The sequence below is a fragment of the Xyrauchen texanus genome, chromosome 17, assembly GCF_025860055.1.
Source record: "Xyrauchen texanus isolate HMW12.3.18 chromosome 17, RBS_HiC_50CHRs, whole genome shotgun sequence".
In the NCBI taxonomy this organism is placed as follows: Eukaryota; Metazoa; Chordata; class Actinopteri; order Cypriniformes; family Catostomidae; genus Xyrauchen; species Xyrauchen texanus.
Window position 1 is genome coordinate 17,075,528 of NC_068292.1, and position 20,721 is coordinate 17,096,248.

General features: G+C 35.7%; 2 protein-coding genes across 2 annotated transcripts in view; both read right to left on the reverse strand.

The window, feature by feature from the left end:
• Nucleotides 1-698: 698 nt before the first annotated feature.
• On the reverse strand, nucleotides 699-2,293 carry LOC127658423 (mpv17-like protein). Its single transcript, XM_052147707.1, has 5 exons — nucleotides 2,272-2,293; nucleotides 1,582-2,061; nucleotides 1,295-1,365; nucleotides 1,156-1,185; nucleotides 699-1,051 (listed from the first exon to the last, which is right to left on the reverse strand). Exons 2-5 carry the CDS (start codon nucleotides 2,051-2,053, stop codon nucleotides 932-934), a joined length of 693 nt encoding a protein of 230 aa, XP_052003667.1. The 5' UTR covers nucleotides 2,054-2,061; nucleotides 2,272-2,293; the 3' UTR covers nucleotides 699-931.
• A 5,254-nt stretch (nucleotides 2,294-7,547) lies between these two features.
• LOC127657802 (myosin-10-like) overlaps nucleotides 7,548-20,721 on the reverse strand; it is a 56,712-nt gene continuing 43,538 nt past the window's right edge. The window contains exons 35-44 of the mRNA XM_052146716.1: nucleotides 20,004-20,216; nucleotides 19,730-19,891; nucleotides 18,736-18,864; nucleotides 18,081-18,169; nucleotides 16,868-16,991; nucleotides 15,726-15,934; nucleotides 14,646-14,754; nucleotides 12,777-12,949; nucleotides 12,506-12,532; nucleotides 7,548-11,347 (exon numbers count right to left, since the gene is read on the reverse strand). Of these exons, the coding sequence (XP_052002676.1) occupies nucleotides 11,158-11,347; nucleotides 12,506-12,532; nucleotides 12,777-12,949; nucleotides 14,646-14,754; nucleotides 15,726-15,934; nucleotides 16,868-16,991; nucleotides 18,081-18,169; nucleotides 18,736-18,864; nucleotides 19,730-19,891; nucleotides 20,004-20,216 (1,425 nt within the window). The 3' untranslated portion in view covers nucleotides 7,548-11,157. The remainder of the gene's footprint in view (nucleotides 11,348-12,505; nucleotides 12,533-12,776; nucleotides 12,950-14,645; nucleotides 14,755-15,725; nucleotides 15,935-16,867; nucleotides 16,992-18,080; nucleotides 18,170-18,735; nucleotides 18,865-19,729; nucleotides 19,892-20,003; nucleotides 20,217-20,721) is intronic.

The following is a 20,721-nucleotide window of genomic DNA, read 5'->3' on the forward strand; positions in this document are numbered from 1 at the left end:
GGTCTATTATGAAGTTTATATTGAAGCACCTTAGGATTTATTTTTTGAATAGGAATCATCATTGTGATGTTTTATCTAGTCTTTTCTATTTGGAAAATGTTATTACATTTACAGATAGTTTGCCTTAAAATTTCCCTCAATTTAAAAGTTTTACTTCTAAAGAAATTAATAGTAATTTTGAAATATATGTATAAACTCATGGCCACTCACGTGAGATGAGAACTTTAGTCATATCAGTAACCTTATGAAAGCTGTTTTATTCTATGGGGTAGGGGCGCCTCATGGGGGCAGCCATGTTAGCATCACATGACCAGCTGAATACTACTCACTTAATCTCAGTAACTGCCCTGTTATTGGACACTTTCATTCATGGATTAAATGAATCCTAGTTTACTGTGCATAGTGAATGTCTACAACGACTTCGGTAACTGAAAACTATTGCATTTGAATGCTGCATCCATGCCCCTAGGTGTCAGTCTAAGTCCAAGAGAACATAAATAACAAAATAGCTGAGTGCACCTTTAAGGGCTGGTAGCAGAGGTGATTGTAAAATATCACAAGTAAAAGCTTTATGTTTTTTGAGCCACTTAGACTGAAATACACTTTCACATGATTTAAAAGACCTAATAAGTCATTACAAAAAATGCTGTAAGGTTACTTCTTAGATTAAAGTAAACAGATAAGGCATGAAAACTGGGTTAAGGTTTATTTTGTGGATGTAAAAATTAGCATCTTACTTATTCCAAAATGGAGACAAAGTAAAAGGGTTTAGTCAAATCTCTTAGAGCAGTTTGTAACATCAGCCAGCTCTGCTGCACATCTTATATGTAATATTTGTACATGCACATCCATTTGTCCTTTTGCAAATTTAGAAGTTACTGTAGCAAGTCCATGTTTATATTGACTTCTATGGCAAGCAACTGTATAAAGCCTAACTCAGAGTGTTAATCCTCTGCTGCCTGAAATGACACAGGAAGACAGTCCAGGCAAGAGAGACTCCCCCAACATAGACCGTACGAGCCACTGGTGGGACCAGAGAGAAATTCACAGCCTGAGAGGTAAAAAAAAATGGGAGACAGTTAGGAAACATCTTAGAAAACAGGTAGGCCTAATAGATGGATGGATGGACAGATGAATAGACTAATATGGCCCTACCTGCATTGTTGACCAGTACACCACTCCAGTCTACCGGAGGGGGAAACAAAGACTAAATTAAGTATGCGTCAAAATCATTTTAGACCTTTAATACACACACTAAAGTACACAAATGGCTGTTGTTCTCTCCAGAACTTACCTTATAAGAAGTCCAGAATTTATTTCTCCAGTCCTCAAGGGGATCATCTGCACCTTCCAATGTGCTCAGCCCTTTTTGATAAATGCATTGTTAAAAAAGTTGTTGCCATTCATTCATTGATCGACTGATTGATTGATTGATTTGTTTGTTCATGCAGTCAGTCAGTCAATCAATCAGTCATACATGCATGTTTCTCTACTGATTTTAACTGTATACATTCATTAGTTATTCACTTCTGTGTGCACATCTAAAAATATGTTCATAGCTGCAGAAATCCTGATTCTCACCTATGTAGAAAGCACTTATTGTTGTGGGGGCTGCAATTAATTGGTCCAGAAACACTTTAAGCAATACTCTCTTGGTCCCTCCCCCTGGAAATATCCTCTCCAGTCCCCGTAGCCAATGGTAATTGAAGTTGGCATGGAAACAGAACCCAACCAGTGCCACCCGAGCAGTCTGGGCCCAGTCAATGCTGTGAAGCTGTGTAACACGTTGTACTGGAGCTAAAGTTTCCTTTTCTTCCAAACTCTTTTTCCTGCCATCTGAGTCAATTTCTGAATTATACAGTGTGAGAGCATCTGTCTCTGCCTTTCCAGTCACAGTAAATCCCACCTCATCTTGCTTGTGCACAGTCCCTTTGTGCAATGCTGTTCCCATCATGCTTTGCTGAATGAGGTCTGCTGTTGCAAACAGTGTTGTGTATCCCACCACATTGCAGATGTATGGATAAGATTTAAACATAGCCCAGGCTCTGTTCATGATGACTCCTGGACAGGGACGAGAAAGCTAATTTTATTATAATAATGAGGTATGCACATTGGTATTGCCTGATGTTGACAAATGTCAATCAAAGTGTATATATATATATATATATAGGTATACATTGGTATGCTGATATGACAATATATAGTATATATATATATATATATATTCACTAATCTCAAGTTTATACGAGTGCAATGAAAAACATAACTTACCGTGTAGCTGTCCTGTTTTATGTGTGACTGTCAAATCACAAGGTTCACTCCCATGGATTGAGTCTTGAAAAAATAAATAAGGCTGATTGGTCAAACATAGGCCAATCAGAATGGTTTGTTCTATGGTACAAAGTTCTTTGGAGCAAGAATGAGTGTTTGATAGAGTTTATCAGTCAATACAAGAACATGAGAAAAGAACACATGGTTAGAACAAGAGAATATAAGAGGTAATGTATAAATTAAAATATGTGTTTTGCTAATAAAATTATCCAAGAATATTCTGTACTCCAAAATATTTCAGTCCCAATTGAAATGCAGCTTTTTGTTGAAATCCATCCACATGACAATCAATTGAAATGCAGAAATAAGAAATATGTATTCCTGACAGATATATATATACTGTATAGCATATTTGAAATATTGACCAAACATGAAGTATGAGGCTCAAAGATGATAAACCCAAGAGTATAACATAGAGATGTATTTGCTAGCACACTCTTGAACTTACTCACATATTCACATCTAACATTGGGCTGCAAGTAGAGATTCTTCAAAACCCAAGGAAACATGAGCTGCAATGACAGGGACATGTGTGTAGCTGCACTAAATATAGTGATGACTCTTCTCTCCGTGCCTCACAGCTTATGTTACCACTGTGCTTTAATGATAACGGACCAATGGTAATTAATATTCACAATGAATTTAAATAAAAATTCTAACAAGTGGCAGTTTAAAACGTATAAAGTTTCAAAATATAGTTAGATGTATAATTGCATGCGATATTGATGGTATAGTATAGTATGTAAACTGTATGTAGCATTGGATTTGTACAGTGTTGGTTTGAACACCAAGTTCAAAACCCCCTTAAATTAGAATATTTTCTTCTTTTCTAATCACATCCTCCAAACTAAAATTTCAATGTCATCATATTTTTGCTATAGCTGTTGGATAAACAAATGAACATAATAAAACCTCACCATACAGCATACATTCAGGCAAGAGACTAATGAAAGATGTACAGTATAATGAAAGAATATAATGAAAGTGGATTATAATTAACAGGTGTTCTCAGAATAAGAGTGTTGCTCATAAATACCTGGTTGGGGCAAAATGTCACATGTTTTAAATTGGATATTTTTGTTGATTCATTACTTGTCATGGCTCGATCTTTTATCAAATTAAAATCATGTTAACATTTATATTGTTTACATCTTGTGGCCATACTTTTGAAAGAGTGAGTATTTTAGCATTTACAGATTGGCCCCATTCACTTCCATTGTAAGTGCTCACTGTAACCCAGATTTGAGCTTTTTTTAAAGAAAAGGAGGGACACGTAAAACATATTTTTTTGTGGTAATCAACATTATACTACAAATGCTGTTGATTAATCTTAAATTGTATTGAACCTGTAATATTCCTTTAATGTTTATTAAACCTTTTTTGAATAAATTCTTTTGTAGCCAGACAGAAATTTAAAAATGAATCTAATCTGAACTAGCCCCGGTCTCCCTACATGTATATACATACACCCACACACATGATTTACTACATCTAAAACAATTTTAAAGAACATTTTGCTAATCTTTTACATTTGAATATGCATGATAATTTTGTGACCATATTATTTTAGAGACAACATGGAATATTGCACCATGCAGGACAATTAAAATCAACCAGAAATGATACAGAGACAGCACCTAAAATATACACTTTCCATAAACAGCTGAACATAAATATTGAACAAAAGTAAAAAAAATGGTGTTGATTAAAAAAATGTCCATGGACATGTTATGCGTCAACAACCCTTGTATTTTTTCCCCCATTAAAGCCATTAACCATTTAAAGCTATAGTTCATATACTCGTTGCTCTGAATACCATTATGTCCTTTATTTCTGGACCATGTTCTATTATGTCGAACGCCCCCATAGATTTGTAAAAACAACACTTTGACATCTGACGGCTGACATGTAAAAGCAATTTATCTGTGGCAACCAGCAGAGCTCTCAGACAGGAGAATGTTTTAATGAGGATCAGAGATTAAAGAGATCAATTAAAGGTCCGTTCAGTGCTTAACTGGTGCGCTCTGTTTGCTAACACTCAACAAGCGCTCTTTTTGACAATGCACAAGGAGACCACACGGCCAGAACCAGTTGACTTCTAGGTAATTGCTTTTCTTTCTCGCTCTGAGGACTGCCCTTCTCTGTCCTCTTTAATGGTGCTGTCTTGCCACCCTTTATCAAAGAGGACAAAGAATCGGTCCTTCTGTGGCATCATCAATGAACCAATGCCACCCTCCCCTGACTCATTCTTCATCTCTCTCTCTCTCTCTCTCTCTCTCTCTCTCTCTCTGTCAGTGAGGGTGCATTTATATTCTTGTGTATGACAGGACACCTGTGCAAAGCCTTCTGTTCCTTTCTGTGTGTCTTTTCAAAGTGGACTCATTCACAGTGGCAGAAGGTAAGTGAAGAGTAATAGTGTTTTCATTCAGAAAGCTGCAGAGATCTAAATCATTATGTAATTTCAAAACCTGTAGTGTCCTGCAAATACTGTATTTTTACTGTGTCTTATTAATGGCTGTACTGCATCTGGTGTGGTATAAGACATTTTTTACCAAACTCATATTTTTGTCTTGCTCTTATCTTTTCCCCTAAGCTATGCGCCCATCCAGTATTTTGACCTTTGAACCGGAGTTCGAGCATGGAGTGCCATGGGGTCGTGATCTTTTTACTTTTGTGACCTCAGCAGCCGGTCACATGATGAGGACTTTGCAAAGACCATGCAAAAAAAAGCCATCAAAACGTCAAGTCAATCATCGCAGGTTTCTGCACAACATGATACAGAGGTAGGTTTTTAGATGTATCCCATCATGTACAGTTAAGGAGAAGATTTGGTTAAGAAGATTTGCAATTGTTTTCTTCAATTAATAATAATTCACGTACCTCTGCCTCAACACAGGAAATTTGCTGAAATAGAGGCAGCCAACCATCAGCTCGCCTCTGCTTTATTTTCAACGGACAATTCACAAAATCATCTACCAAAAGAAGCATCTCAGATCACAACAGAAGTCACCGACAAATCACCCAGAGCTTCAAAAAAAGGTTTAAAAAAAATAAAAGATATTTAAAAACAAATATTTTAGTGTTATGAAATCAAAATATCTAAGTAACCAGAAAACTAGATAGATTTACTTTAGAAACAAATGAAAATTTGGCAAATATTTTTTTTTCTTCTTTTTTTAAATGTGAACCTCACCAAAATGTTTTACATTTCTGCTTAAAAGAAGAAAATCAATTTGCTATTGAGTAAAGAAAAATAAATACAAGTCAAGATAAGTCTGTCCCCTGAAAACAAGTATTGATATTGTTTATTTAAATAAAACCGATGCATTTTGGCACACAGGCCTTCATCAGAATTAATAAGGTTAATGTGTATACCAATGTACTGATTATTGATCCATCTGTTTTCTGCAGCTATTGACACTTTTATAAACGCTGACAAAACCAAAGCACATCTAGAACAACAAGAAGATGTGTGTGACCTCTGGACATTGGAAAGTCTTATGGAGGCCCAAGTAACTGATAAAAGTTTCCTACAGTGCACGTCACTGAATTGTACAGACTTTATTCTGAGAACTGAAAAAGACCACAAGTCTTTGAAAAACAGGAATCAACTGGAACACAACCCTGGAAGCTCAACGGACAAGGACAATGACTTCAGTTTTGAAAGGCAACCAGTATCCACTGATTCAGAAAGCTTAACACAGATGACCAGCAATCACTCAGAAGACAGCGAGTCCACCTGGTTTGGAAGCATTGAAAGAATGAGAACAAATTCAAAACCATGCACTCCCAAATACTCTGACATGAAGCTCCACCATGCAGAAGTTGAAGATCCAGACCTGTCACCCCCTTCTCCAGTGATTTCACTATTGTCTTTGGATTCATGTGATTTCGAGGTTCAAATGCTCATAGATGCTGACCACAGCGCCCGTACACTTGACAGCACCATCGCAGAAGCTCTGCAAATGGATACAGTGGATAGATTTGACCTACTAGATTGCTGTGAAAATCAAGATCTGATGATCCATATTGAAGAGGCTCAGAGCTGTGTAGAGCATGGCAACATATTTCCAAGCTCTCTTGAATCAGGATATGACATGGGCAACCTAACGAGTTCTGATGGTGGGACTAACAATGAAGAGTTACAAAACTGCTCACAAATTATTACATTGCTAGAAAATTCCATGTCCAGTTTGGACCAAAACGCTCAAGGATTCAGTGCTAATCTTCTCTATAATCAAGAGCCATTTGGGTGCAGTTTCCATCAGAATCAAAAAAACTATTTTATGAGTAACAACAATAACCTAGAAGACCATTTTGGTCAGCTTGAACCAAGCATGATGACAAATGGAAAGGAGGCTTGTTATTCAGCTACAGGTTTGTCTGTAAGCAGCCAAACTGTCACAGATTGTATCATATTAAACAATCCTCTTGACCACCACATATTCCCAGAGCTTGAGAATCAGCTGGAATCCCAGTCAAAAAGGATTCTATTTGACACATACCAAGGCCATTTGCATAGTCAAGAAACAGATCGGTTTCTTATGTTGCAAGAAGCAGATATCAGAAATGCGGACAAAAATATTGTACAGATTGAGAATCGCAACAGGAGTGGATCAGGTCTCCAGTGCCCAATAATGCATGGCTCTTGCCTTGAAGGTTTTTGTTTCCATAAAGGAGAATTTTGTTCTTACTCTAAATTTAGGGGCAATCTGAGCAGGCACAACTTTGAGGGTGTGGCTAGATCTTTCCCTGCTACACTTCATAAGATCCACCCCACACCAATTGCAACTCCACCTCTAGATGATGATTGGTTGTTCAGTAATATTGTGTCAGATGAAGAGGTAAATAGCATGACTAACACATTTGTAAAGTAGGCTGCTGATAAACGAACAGTAGTGTAATTGTTAACTGCATTCTTAAATTTAATTATATTTGGGGTTGTTTAATTCTAATGCCGACTGAAAGACCATGATGTGATTTTATTGATAATTTCTGTGAAATATTCTTGTCTGTGATGTGAAATTAGTTTTTAATTAATGTTTAATTAAAGTTAAATGGAGTGTCTGCAATGAAAGGAAATGTATGTGTAAAGTTGTGTTGCATAATATATTTTTGAATATGAATATACACTGTGTTAAAGGTGAATGGTTGATAGTGTGTGCTTTTTCAAGTAATTAAAAATAAACCACAATGACATCAAAACCAATGGTATATTAAAATTCACCCCAGTGTCATTTTATCATTAAGTAAACCATAAGATCAAATAAACAACATGGTTAAAAATTCAAGTTCCACAGATGCAAAAAAGCACACAGTCCTCTTCAGAAACAAACCTTAATTACATACAAGCATCTCCACTGGGTTTTTGATTCCTTTTCATACATGCTATAATCCACTTCTCTAACACTTGTTAAAAGCTGCATTAAAAAAAAAATCACAGGCTGAGTATAACAAGGCTCATTAATTAAACTGGAATTTAGTATTCAGAGAAATATGAGTGGTCTATGAATTTATATGTTTTTCAAATGGATTATTTTTTCAAATCTGAGCTTTGGAGATTTGAACAGCTCTGCAAATGCATATATTAAATCTACAAATAAATTATAATGAAATTTCTGTGAACATTTGTCAGTGACAAAATAAAAAAAATAAAAAATAGCAGCAATGTTGAGTCGCTTTAAAGACAAACAATCAGATATATCAGAAAAATGATAGGCTGTTATAATTTAGGAAAAATGTTCTAACGTGGACAAAGATGTAGAACCAAAGATCTTTTGTACAAGGCTCAGGAGAGATCTTTTGGCTTCTTTATGCAATTAATTCAGATTAGTTTGTCTTTAACAGCATGGTTTCCTCCCTTTTAGTCAACATTTTACAATTGCATAACATTGTCTTGATTTTAGAGAATGGCGAACAAAAACACACCAAATTTAAAACCAAAGATTATTTGTGCAAGTCAAACAATTCAAGTAAAGTAAAAGTAAAGTGCAATCTACATAGGTACAGTGGAATCTGATCATATGAAGCCCAGCTTACTGATTTATGTAGAGGACAAAAACTGTGTCTGGACCAGAAAGTAAGTAATAACTGCGGTAATAACAGTGTAATAATAAACCTTTCAACACATCAGTAAATCAGTAAACCTTATTAGTGAATAAGCACATTTTGTGGCTTAACAAGATGTCAACAAATCCATTATTTACTAAAACATTTTGAAGGTAAGGGCAGAAATTTGAATGCTGGTACACAATTATTATTCACACTTTAACGCTGTTAAAAGTTTAAGAAAATGTATCATGTTAAAAACTAGCTTGTATGCCAGAAGCAATGTATCAAAATGATCAAACGATCAAGACAAAATTTTCACTTGATTTGTTCATTAAAAGAAAACACTGCAGTATGCTGAATATTGTAAGCCAGACAATTACTCTCCTGTAACAATGGCTGAAATATCAAGCATTGTGTTAACCATTCAACAACTCCTAATCATTTCTAAAATAATAATAATTGCCCAATTGCCATTTAAAATGCATAAAATTACTTTCTGTATGAAAAAAGGATCGATGATAAGGAAGTCTAAAGTTGTATTGTTTGTGTTTAGGGAGATGTAAATATGCAGTATATTTATCAGAAACACTTCTAGTTCTTTAATTCATTCAATGGTTTTCAATGGAATCCATTGGAAGATTTTGCAGGTACTGTATGTCCTCCTTTCTAAGCCTAAACTACAGGCACTGTACGCATACAACTAACATAATGTGCCTTTAGTCATCTCTTTTCCCTAGATTGTGTTGAAAGCTTTGTTCCGTAAATACAGTATTTACCACATTCCAAAAAAAGAAAATAGAAAACAATATAATTTTTATAAAAACAATGTTACATTGATATTGTTTAGATAATTAAGGAGTAAAATAACTAGCAGCCTCCAACCCTAGTGAAAAACACGTAATAAGAATCATACTGCACATCCATGTCGTTCACACCACGACAAAGAAACTCCTTGAAATCTCAATACAGATTTCTCACTCAATACTTTTGTGTCCATTGTCTCAAAACGGTCTCTAAAGCATTTACAGATGTGTGATTTTCAGCAGATGCCGCTTCTCGTTAGTTTTCTGTCCAGTGTTCTTGACTAAAACTATACCTTGTTAAGATATAAACCCATCCTTAACCTTTTATTGCCTTTAACTTAGTCCTGTTTTCACAGAAATTGCAAACTATACAACAAACATGACATGTCTATGTGCAGACACAAAAAGAATACAAAACAAAATAAATAGACTGCATACTGGAATTTTCTTATTTGATTACAGTTACAACAAGTCAGTAGTTTGAAACTGGAGCCGATGTGTTAAAACATAAATTAAGAAATCCTAACTACTTATATTTCACTATACCAACAAAAGCCTAGCTATCTAGGTAACTATCGAAGCACAGTATCTAATAAGGTAAGGACACCCTAAACTTAATAAGAATTGAGTGGAATACTACTAATTCTTTGATGAGATTATATAGCAGGTAAATTAGAAATATCTAAGAATTATTACTGCTAAATCTACATGGAAGTGAAATCTGTCAGCACTGGCAGCTTTTCATTGATTTCTGCTTAAAATCCAGGATTTGTTTGTGTACCACTGTATGTTTTTCATTTTATTTATACTTTAGTTTCTAATTGTCAATTCTTTTCTTATGACCTTTCATAACAGTTTATGGCTAAGATATAAAAGCTAGCATGTTTGGCTCAAATTTGTTACATACTCATCTAATAGAAAGCGTTTCTGATAACACTTTTACAAAGAGGTTCCATTTGTTAACAACATTAGTTACTTTTTCAGCATAGTTAATGTTAGTTAATGTTCATTTCAACATAGGCCTCCATTTTTAAATCAAAAGTTGTATTTGTTAACATTAGTTAAATCACTAACTAACATGAAGTAACAACGAACAATTGTATTGTAACTAAAAAATATAATGTTTATTGTTAGTTCATGATCACTTATGCATTAACTAATGTTAATGAATAGAACCTTATTGTAAAGTGTTACCGCATTTCCCTCTTTCTCACTTATGTTTTATACAATCATAGCTTGGTGCATGTACATTAGCATCAGCTTTGCCAATTCCTGTTTGATGAAAAGTAATGTTCTATTAATCTGAATCTGCTATCACTGCTAAACATTTTAAACAAAGATTTTTTTAAATACCAAAGAGTACCTTGTACCTGTTCAATTCTCAGTTTCTTGAAACATGACTTTAGGAGTGAGAGAGAGAAAGGTTCTCAGTGCTTTGAAGGTTCAATGGCTTGTGCTAGCAAAGCTTATGAATTTTAGCCTGATCATGAAACTTTTAATACGGATCATCTGTGCAATACCTGATGGCCTTTTCCATTTGATTGCCATCAACATGCAAATTTCCCTTAAACAAATGGCTCATGATTAATTGATCGAGAGCTTAATGTGGCCATCGCAATTGTGCCACAACAAGCCCGATATATATATATATATATATATACTGCACTGATATGAGGCTCAGCCAATATACAGTACAGTAGTGTTTTATTCTCCCCCACTTAAAACAAAAACCACAGTGTCTGCTCACTGATTAGTTGGTTTAAAAAGTAAGAGTACTGAATCTGATTTTCTCCATCTTGCATGCTAATTCTTCTGTTCATAATACATTGATAAATCAATCACTAGTTTCATTAACTAGTTTTCTGTGTTCTAGTTCTGTTGTTGTCTGTGACTGCACGGATGTTCTGCAGCTTGAGTGTGCGATTGCAAAGCTATGTGATTAAATCTGTCCATCTTTCACACTCTCCCATTCTTATTCAGCGTCTGTAAGACTGTAGGGGGGCGGGGGGCCCAGGGCATTTTCTGAGGTTGTGGGGGTCCCCGGCGGGCCACTGGATGGGGTGGGAGAAGCACCTGGATCCTCCGAATCAGAGTTCTCCTGAGAGAGATCATCCACCAGAGCCCTACGGCCAGCACGCATGGAAATAGGCAGTGGAGCTCGCCTGAGAATGGGAAAGTAATAGAAAATGTATTGATATGCGATTTTTACACAACATACATAAAATATACATACAAAGTTGGGTCCTGAAATCTAAGATCACATTGACAATCTGGGATTTTTTTTAAAGAGGGAAGTTTGGGAAGTTTTAGGATTTTGAAAAATTTCAAACATTGAAAATTTATGATGTAAAATATAGGTTCTGCATTACTTCTATGTCACTTATCAAATGCAAGCAAATTTGTGATAATTGAAATTAAATGAAATTAAAATTATATTATAATTTATTCACCCTCATGTCACTCCAAACCTATATACATTTATTTCTTCTGCAGAACACAAAAGAAGATATTTAAAAAAAAATGTCTCAGTGTTTTTCATACAATGAAAGTCAATCAGGTCCAATTTAGTTTTAGCATCCCATTGACTTTCATTGTATGGACAAAAACATTCTTCAAAATATCTTCTTTTGTGTTCAGCAGAAGAAAAAAATGCATACAGGTTTGGAGCAACATGAGGGCGAGTAAATAATGATAGAATTTTCATTTTTGGCTGAACAATTCCTTTAACACCTTTTAAAAAAGGATAGAGTTAATTACTTCCACTGAAGCACACAAGATACTATTTGGAACAATTTCAAATCATGCTAGATAGCATGAATCATTAGGTTTTACACAAACTTGTGGAGTCCACACCAGCTCCAGCGCATGCTGTAATTAAAGCAAATAAGGGACATATCATACATTTTTTTCACTCCAGTTTTTATGTTGATAATATAAGTTAGAATGATTTATTATTATTATTATTATTATTATTATTATTAAATTAGAAAAATGCTAAACAGAAGCATTTTCACTAGTGGTCTCAAGACTTATGGACCCCACTATATACAGTATTTATGAACTGGAAGAAAGAGGAAACTGAAGGAGAAAGAACTGTGATTGGTGGAACAGAGAAACTGTTATTCACATTACACTGTCAATAAACATGAGATAATCAAAATCGAATCTTGATTACTTAAACCACCTGCAAAGAACAAGGAAACAGTTTCTAATCTCCCAGGGCAACTCTACACACCACCAGAATCAAGAGAGGACGGGAATTGCTTAGAGAAGACCACACAACACACAGTCTGAGCCCTTTACACACATGAAACACCTACTGTTCTGACTTCTGCCGTTCTGTGGCGCTGAATGTGTGTAGGAGACAAACAAACAAAAAGGATGCACATACAATCAGACGCATTAGAAGAGTCAATGGGTGAATGAAACACACTTACAATTCAAGAAATGGATTGTTCATATGCAAATCTATTTATGTATAAGCAATTAGACAACAGAAAATAAATGAATGTGTGGCTCTCACTCCTGATAAACAAATAGGCAAACTGCATAACACAGTCATAACAGCTTGTGCTTTTTCTGTACATTTACCTGAGTTGTGAGCGCAGAGTGTTGAGCTCGCGGTTCATGCTTTGCATACTGTCACTCATTTCCTCCAGTTCTCGCTGTAGTTTCCTGCGCTGAGCATTGGAGCGAGAGTTCTCCTCTTCCACCTCCTCTAACTGCCTCTTCAGTTGACGGAGGCGACCCATAGACTTATCCAACTACAGAGAGAGATTTAAAAAGTTGGTGATAATTGGTGAAATTCTTGTGAAGTACTAAACTACCCGCAATACTGAAGTCACTGTTACCATGGAAATGGAAACAGGGAATGTGCGCAATTTAGCTCCCACTCATGTCCAACCAATCACAATGGATTATTTAAAAATATCACGGAGAAGCCAGTGTGATTACAACAGCAATTGCAAACAAATAAAAAATTATATTCCGGTATCAACACAAGTTAAGCTCAATCGACAGAATTTGTGGCATAATGTTGATTACCACAAAAACGTATCTAGACTCGTCCCTCCTTTTCTTTAAAAAAGAGGTTACAGTGAGAAACTTACAATGGAAGTGAATTTGGACAATTTTTGGAGGGTTTAAAGGCAGAAATGTGAACCTTGTAATTTTACAAACGCACTTACATTAATTCTTCTGTTAAAACTCATGTATTAAATGAGATGTGAAGTTGTTAAAATCGTAATTTGTATGGTCATTTAGGGTTTAGGGTGTCACGAATGAGGACGGAGTCAGACAAAGGAATGTGGATCCAAGTGCGGGGTTTATTAAACAGGAGTGGAAATAAACAGACTGGCACAAATGAAAACAACCACGATGGGTAAAAATGAAACTAAAACACGAAACACCTGAACACGGGAATACAGCGACAGGAATCAACACGGGAATACAGCGACAGGAATCAACACGGGAATACAGCGACAGGAATCAACACGGGAATACAGCGACAGGAATCAACACGGGAATACAGCGACAGGAATCAGCACGGGAATACAGCGACAGGAATCAGCACGGGAATACAGCGACAGGAATCAGCACGGGAATACAGCGACAGGAATCAGCACGGGAATACAGCGACATCACAACAGTGGAAACAACGTCACATACAATCAACGAAAGACAAGGACTGAACCAAAAACCCAGGATATAAATACATGAACACGGGAACAGTGGACCAATGAACAGACAGAACTCAAACAAGGTAACAAGGTGATTAACAGAGGCAAGTGGCAAGTAAACGAGGGACAGGTGAAAGCAATGACGGAAAACACGGACGCTAAGAAAGAGACTATGGCGTTACATTAGGGACAAAATTGAAAACTAAAGAATGCAACAAATGACAAAGAATGGCAAACAAGAGGGAACAGTGAAACAAGACAGGGTAACCATTACATAGGGTTTATGGCACTATGTCCTCATTGCAACAAAGTTGTAAAATTGGATATAACTTCACACAAAAAAGGTTGGAAAGCAATGTTATCACACTAAAATCAAATTAACATGCATATATTGTTTACGTCCTGTGGTTATAATTTTGAAACAGTGACTATTTTAATGTTTACAGATTGGCCCCATTCACTTCCATTGTAAGTGCCTCACTGTAACCCAGATTTGTGCTTTTTTAAAGAAATGAAAGGACTAGTTAAAATCATTTTTTGTGGTAATAATCATTATGATTTCAAATCAAATGTTATTATGTGATTAATATCAAAGCTGGCTGACTCGGTTCAAACTTTGGAACTCTTTATTGACGAACTGCTTAAGGAGAAAAGCATTACTGAATTACTTTTGCAGCGAGTGAATGGGAAATATAGTTCCAAAACCTAGGATGATGACTGTTGAGCTTCATAGAGTGAAAAGCATTGGAGATGTTGAGGAATGAGGGATGTGGAGGAGTACCTGCTCTCGGTACTGATCTGCGTGTCTCCTTTCATCTTCCACCTGCATCAAAACCTCTTTCAGTTTCTTCTCTGTTTTTCTCACCAGTTTACTGGCTACGGTGCGCTCTCTGTGGAGAGACAGAAGGGAGAGGGTGAGATCAGACTCAACAGATGATTGATCTGTTGATCTTCCATCCATCCATCCATCGTCAACCGCTTATCCTGTGTACAGGGTCGCGGGGGGCTGGAGCCTATCCCAGCTAACATTCACCGTCTAAATATTGATATCTTATAGGGGGCCTGGGTAGCTCAGTGGTAAAGACACTGGCTACCACCCCTGGAGTTTGCTAGTCTGTTAATTCGAATCCCAGGGTGTGATGAGTGATTCCAGACAGGTCTCCTAAGCAACCAAATTGGCCCGGTTGCTAGTGAGGGTAGAGTCACATGGGGTAACCTCTTCATGATCGCTATAATGTGGTTCATTCTCGGTGGGGTGCGTGGTGAGTTGAGCGTGGATGCCGCAGTGGATGGTGTGAAGCCTGCACCATGGCAACGCGCTCAACAAGCCATGTGATAAAATGTGTGGGTTGACGGCCTCAGACGCAGAGGCAGCTGGGAATCACTACGTGACCACGAGGACTTAAAAAGCACAATGGGAATTGGGTATTCCAAATTGGGAGAAAAATGGGAGAGAATATTAGAAAATTAATATTGATGTCTTATAACAACGGTCTCTGGAATGCTTGCTTAATTGATCATTCTGTGTTTAATTATTTTAGTATAATGACCACTAAACTCTTCAATTGATAAAAAATGTATCCTTACCCCAGAAAACTGATTTTTATCCAAAGCTTTGCTAGATTCATGTTTCTAATATCACTCTTCAGTTTCTTTCTTCTCACAAAATAAAATAATTTATACTCAAGTCAATATTTCATGCCAATGTGTATAAAAGTGGGATTATGTACAGCCAGCTGTTTATTATTGCAAAACAAACCCCTTCTAATAATGAATAGCTGACTTTACATTATCCCTTACATGTTATCCATCCATTTGACCTCTGTTGTTTTTCTTTAGCACAAAACTCCCTGTGTCTTACTGTCTTTCTTGCTCCAGTTGTTCCTCCATAGATTCTATCTTGGCCTCCAGAGCAGCAACGCTGAGCCGATGTTTGCCCTTCACAGCTCCCTCCAGCTCGCTGAGACGAGATTTCAGCTCTTTATTCTGCCTCTCAAGGATCTCACGTGCGCTCTCACTCTTCTGTGCCAGTGTCTTCTCTCCTGACAACTGGACAGTGAGTGTCTCAACCTAACCGAAAGAGAGAAATAGATATGGTCCTCTATTGATGTATCTGTGTATTTGTGTAAGATAGTATACAAGCGCATACATACTATCAAAACTCATATTTGATCAGCACACTCTGTGTACTGTGTATATCTGTGTCTGTGAATATATTTATTACAATATTCTTTATGTTTATTAAAGGGATAGTTCACCTAAAAATGAAAATTGTCTCATCATTTACTCACCCTCATGCCATCCCAGATGTGTATTACTTTCATTCTTCTGATGAACTTTAAATATTCAAAAACCATAAAAGTAAATTCAATAAGCAGCATAAAGTTAATTCATAAGGCTCCAGTGTTTAAATCCATGTCTTCAGAAGTGATATGATAGGTGTGGGTGAGAACCAGATCAATATGTAAGTCCTTTATTACTATAAATTTCCACTTTTGACCAGCACCGACCAGTAGGTGGCGATATGAAGTGAAAGTGGAGACTTGTAATAAAAAAGGATTAAATATTGATCTGTTTCTCACCCACATATGTTATATAACTTTTGAGGTCATGGAATTAACCTCTTACTTTTATGCTGCCTTTATGTGCTTTTCAGAGCTTCAATATTTTGTTCACCATTCATTTATCTCACTTGTAGGGACCTACAGAAGTGAGATATTCTTCTAAACATATGTGTTTGTGTTCAGCAGAAGAAGAAAATCATACACATCTGGGATGGCATGAGGGTGAATAAATAATGAGAGAATTTTCATTTTTGGGTGAACTATCCCTTTATTGTATTGTTGAATGTTTTTTCTGTTTTATTTGTATTTTATTGTATATTATTATTTTTATAATAACATTTTTTTGTATGTAAAACCATTATCACAATCAACAATAACTACGTGAAGTTGAAATAAAAAATAGTATAGTGTGTGTGTGTGAGTGTGCTGTTATGTTTACCTGTAAGGTGCTCTTCCTATGTCTCTCAACAAGTAGTTCAGCATTAATCTGTTCCTCCTCTAATTCTTCCTCTAGCTGAGTGATTCTGGCCTCCAGACGCCGTTTCTCCTCAAACAGGGCAGATCTGCAGGGAAAAAAACATGGTAAAGTCAACATGAAATTAAAACTGACTCTACTAACTCCCTTCCTAAGTCTAAATGTCATCAGTGCACAATTAGTATAAAAATTATTTCATAATTTTTAATCACAATGTACTCTTTCTTTGACACACACAATTCCACATGGGCAGGCAAAATTTATGTAAACTACCATAGATAGGGTTTGGCTATATAGCTAAAAATAATAAAATAAAAATAATCAAATTTTATTTTTTAGCCTTTTAACAATATTCGACACCTTGTTATTTTTGTATTTGCTCAGAAATTGCTTAAAATGGTGATTTTTATATTTAATATTATTACATTTACATTTAGTGTCAAGTGAGTTTCAAAATGAGGAACATAAGCAATTTAATTTTAAATGATATATGTTTATAAGATACTTCCATATATTTCTTTACTGTATTTCCATCTATATTATAAATACAAATATATTATTAATATAATATAATAAATTATAAATATATAAATATAATAGAATATATGTTTATATATATATATCATTTTTTTTTTTTTCATTTACTTGCACCAATATAGCAATAAATAATTATGCACAGCAATATTTACCTACATTTATTTTTTCTAAAACAAATGAATACATGAAAAATACCACATGGGAACTTCTCTGAGCAGTTTGAGTGATGACACAAACAAATTGTGTAATCAGAGTTTTGATTAAATTAAACCAGTGTAATGATACAATCTTTAGGAAACTTAATAGCCGCTTTAAAATTATCACAATATACAAGATGTTCTTGTTTTACATTGCCAGCAAACTCTTTGGAAATATAGCGTGACTACTCAATATATTGCAAATCCCTAATCGTAGCCTAGCATGTTTCCAGTCAATTATATTCTGATGGATTTTCCACCCACTATTATTTCCAGAAGAATTTATGTTTTACCCGGAAATACATTATATTACGGATGTTAAATATATTGTGAATTCTTGTTCAAATGTGAATGCTTTCAAGCGTATACAAAGACCCATCCCCTCGCTCACTAAAACAGAGTTGCTCTACAGGAGCATTACACCTCAACACACAGATACTGACTTTCCACTTGAGCTGTTGACGATTTCATCCGCCATTTCGTCTCGCTCCTGCTGAGCTTGCCTTCGTTGCCTGTCAGAAACAGCCAGTTCCTGTTAAAGAGGGTGAAAAAAAAAAAAAGAGTTAAAAATAGAGCTGTCAATAGATTACCATTTTAAATAGAATTAATTACATGATGTGGCAATTAATCGCTAAAAAATTTAATAAAAAATAACAATAATTCAATATATAATTATCAAATAATTATAAATATAATATATACCAGTATATTACAGTTATAAATATAATATATATTACAAAATAATCATTCACATAATTAAAATGCATTACATTATTGTGGCAGACGACTAAAGCATTGATAAGACAGAAAGTGGCTTTAGAAGGCAATATATTTATTTACATTTACATTTACATTTTATCCAAAGCGACTTACTACAGGGACAATCCCCCCAGAGCAACCTGGAGTTAAGTGCCTTGCTCAAGGACACAATGGTGGTGACTGTGGGGATCTAACCAGCGAACAGTTTTCAAATGCGCTTTAGCCCACTACGCCAACACCACTCCATTATTAATAATAAGCCTATCATTGGCCTACAGTGGACAGCAATCCAATTTGCAATTTAATTTGTCAGTCTGTCAGAGATATATTTATACTCACCTCTGTTAGCTGTACAAGTTCTGCCTCCAGCGTCTGCAGCCGTTTTTCGGTGTCCTTTGATTGGGCGACAATCTCTTCTCGAGCCAGTTTGGTCTCATCCAGCTCACGAAGAAGCTCCTTCAATTGAACCTGTAAACACACATGAGTCAGGGTGTGAATTACAGGGGGTTTGGGGGGGATGACACCCCCTAATCAAGGTTTGAACCTCCCAAAAGACATCAAATTGGGGGGTCTAACTATAGTGCTCAATTTGAAATGAAAATAAAATAAATGTTCCCACGTCAGATAGAATAACGAATAAATAAAATCAACTCATTTTTCTTTTTTAAATATCCTGATGGCCAGAGAAAGAGTACAAAGAGTGAAGTTTTTAAAAATGTAGTGAAGAAAAGTTCATTCAGGAGTAGTTGAGAAAGTGCCTGATAATATTTACATTTAGGCAGTCTATCCATGAAGTATTGTTTGATTCATTTTTTTGATAAATATAAAGGTAACTCTTTACAATAAGGTTGGGTGTATACATTAACATTACACAATTAATTGACATGAAGAGTGAACAATATTTTTACACCATTTTTAATAATGGTATATGTCAATTTCTACATACACTAATACAGTTTAATATAAAAAATGTGTAATGTAACATCAAGAACTAACGTGAACTAGCAATGAACAATACTGTATTTATAAATTAACATAAAACAAGAGGAACAAATGTGTGAAAAAATATTCATTTTTATTTCTTCAACCTAATTTGGAATGTAATACATGTTACATGTGCATGTGTTAACGTATATAACCTTAAGGTAAAGTGGCATAGGTCATTGTGTAATTCGCATCCTGACATAAGTAATAGCGGTTCCATAACATCCTCACTTATCTATACATTTTCAAAGCATCAGTCCTGACAAGTGACTACTTACAAAACAGCTCTCAGCAACATGCATTCTACAAATATGGTGCAGTTTATTCTTGATTATTTCAACTGACAAACCTGGAGACGTTTCATCTGCCTCATTGCCTCCTCTCTGCCCCGATTGGCTGCTTCCACCTGAGACTCTGCCTCCTGTAGCTCTGTCTCTAGTTGTTTCTTGAACGTAAGAGTCTGAGCTCTCTGAGTCTTCTCCTCTTCAAGCATTACTTCCAGCTCTCGTACCTGCACAAGACCCAAGAGATAAGACAATGAGTAAAATCATGGAGAGAACAAAGGAAATAGGAAGCATTGGCATCTTTTTTTATTTATTCTCGGTTTTTCAATGGACAGGTACCTGTTTGTTGAGAGCTCTTCTCTTTTCTTCTCCTTTCTCCTCCTTGGTGCTGATCTCTCTCTCAAACTGAGCTCTGAGGGCTTGAAGCATAACCTCCAGTCTCAGACGAGCATTCTCTGCCTCTGTCAGCTCATCCTCCAGCTCCTGGGTCTGTTCTTTCAGAGACTGGGCTTCTGTTTCCAAAGCCCGTCGAGAACGCTCCAGCTCAAGAACCTGAGGAGGTGAGACAGAGAAAAAAAAGTAAGAAAGACAAAGACAATTGCATCATTTTTTAATAATAGACACATTATTGCATTATTACTAGGGCTGTAAATTGAATGCATTAATTTAGTGTGATCAATTATATAAAAAATAACGGCCTCTTGAAGTGTACATATATTAGGCTTGAAGCACATCTGTTTTTGAAAGCTGCGTCAGCAGAACACAAGAACTGAGTTCTCACACCTACAGTTAAACTGGACACATTGATGAGACTGCTTTTGAATGATATGAGAATAAAACAAACAATATATTGAGTTCTAAAGCCACTATTTGTATTGTTTAATCAATGCTTTATTCATCTGCCACAATAATGCAATTTATTTTAAACTGAATTTTAATTCGTATTACATATTTATTATAGGCCTTAAATATTACATTTATAAATCTTAGAATTATTATGTATTATATGAATGACATACACTTACCAGCCACTTTATTAGGTTAATCTGTTCATCAT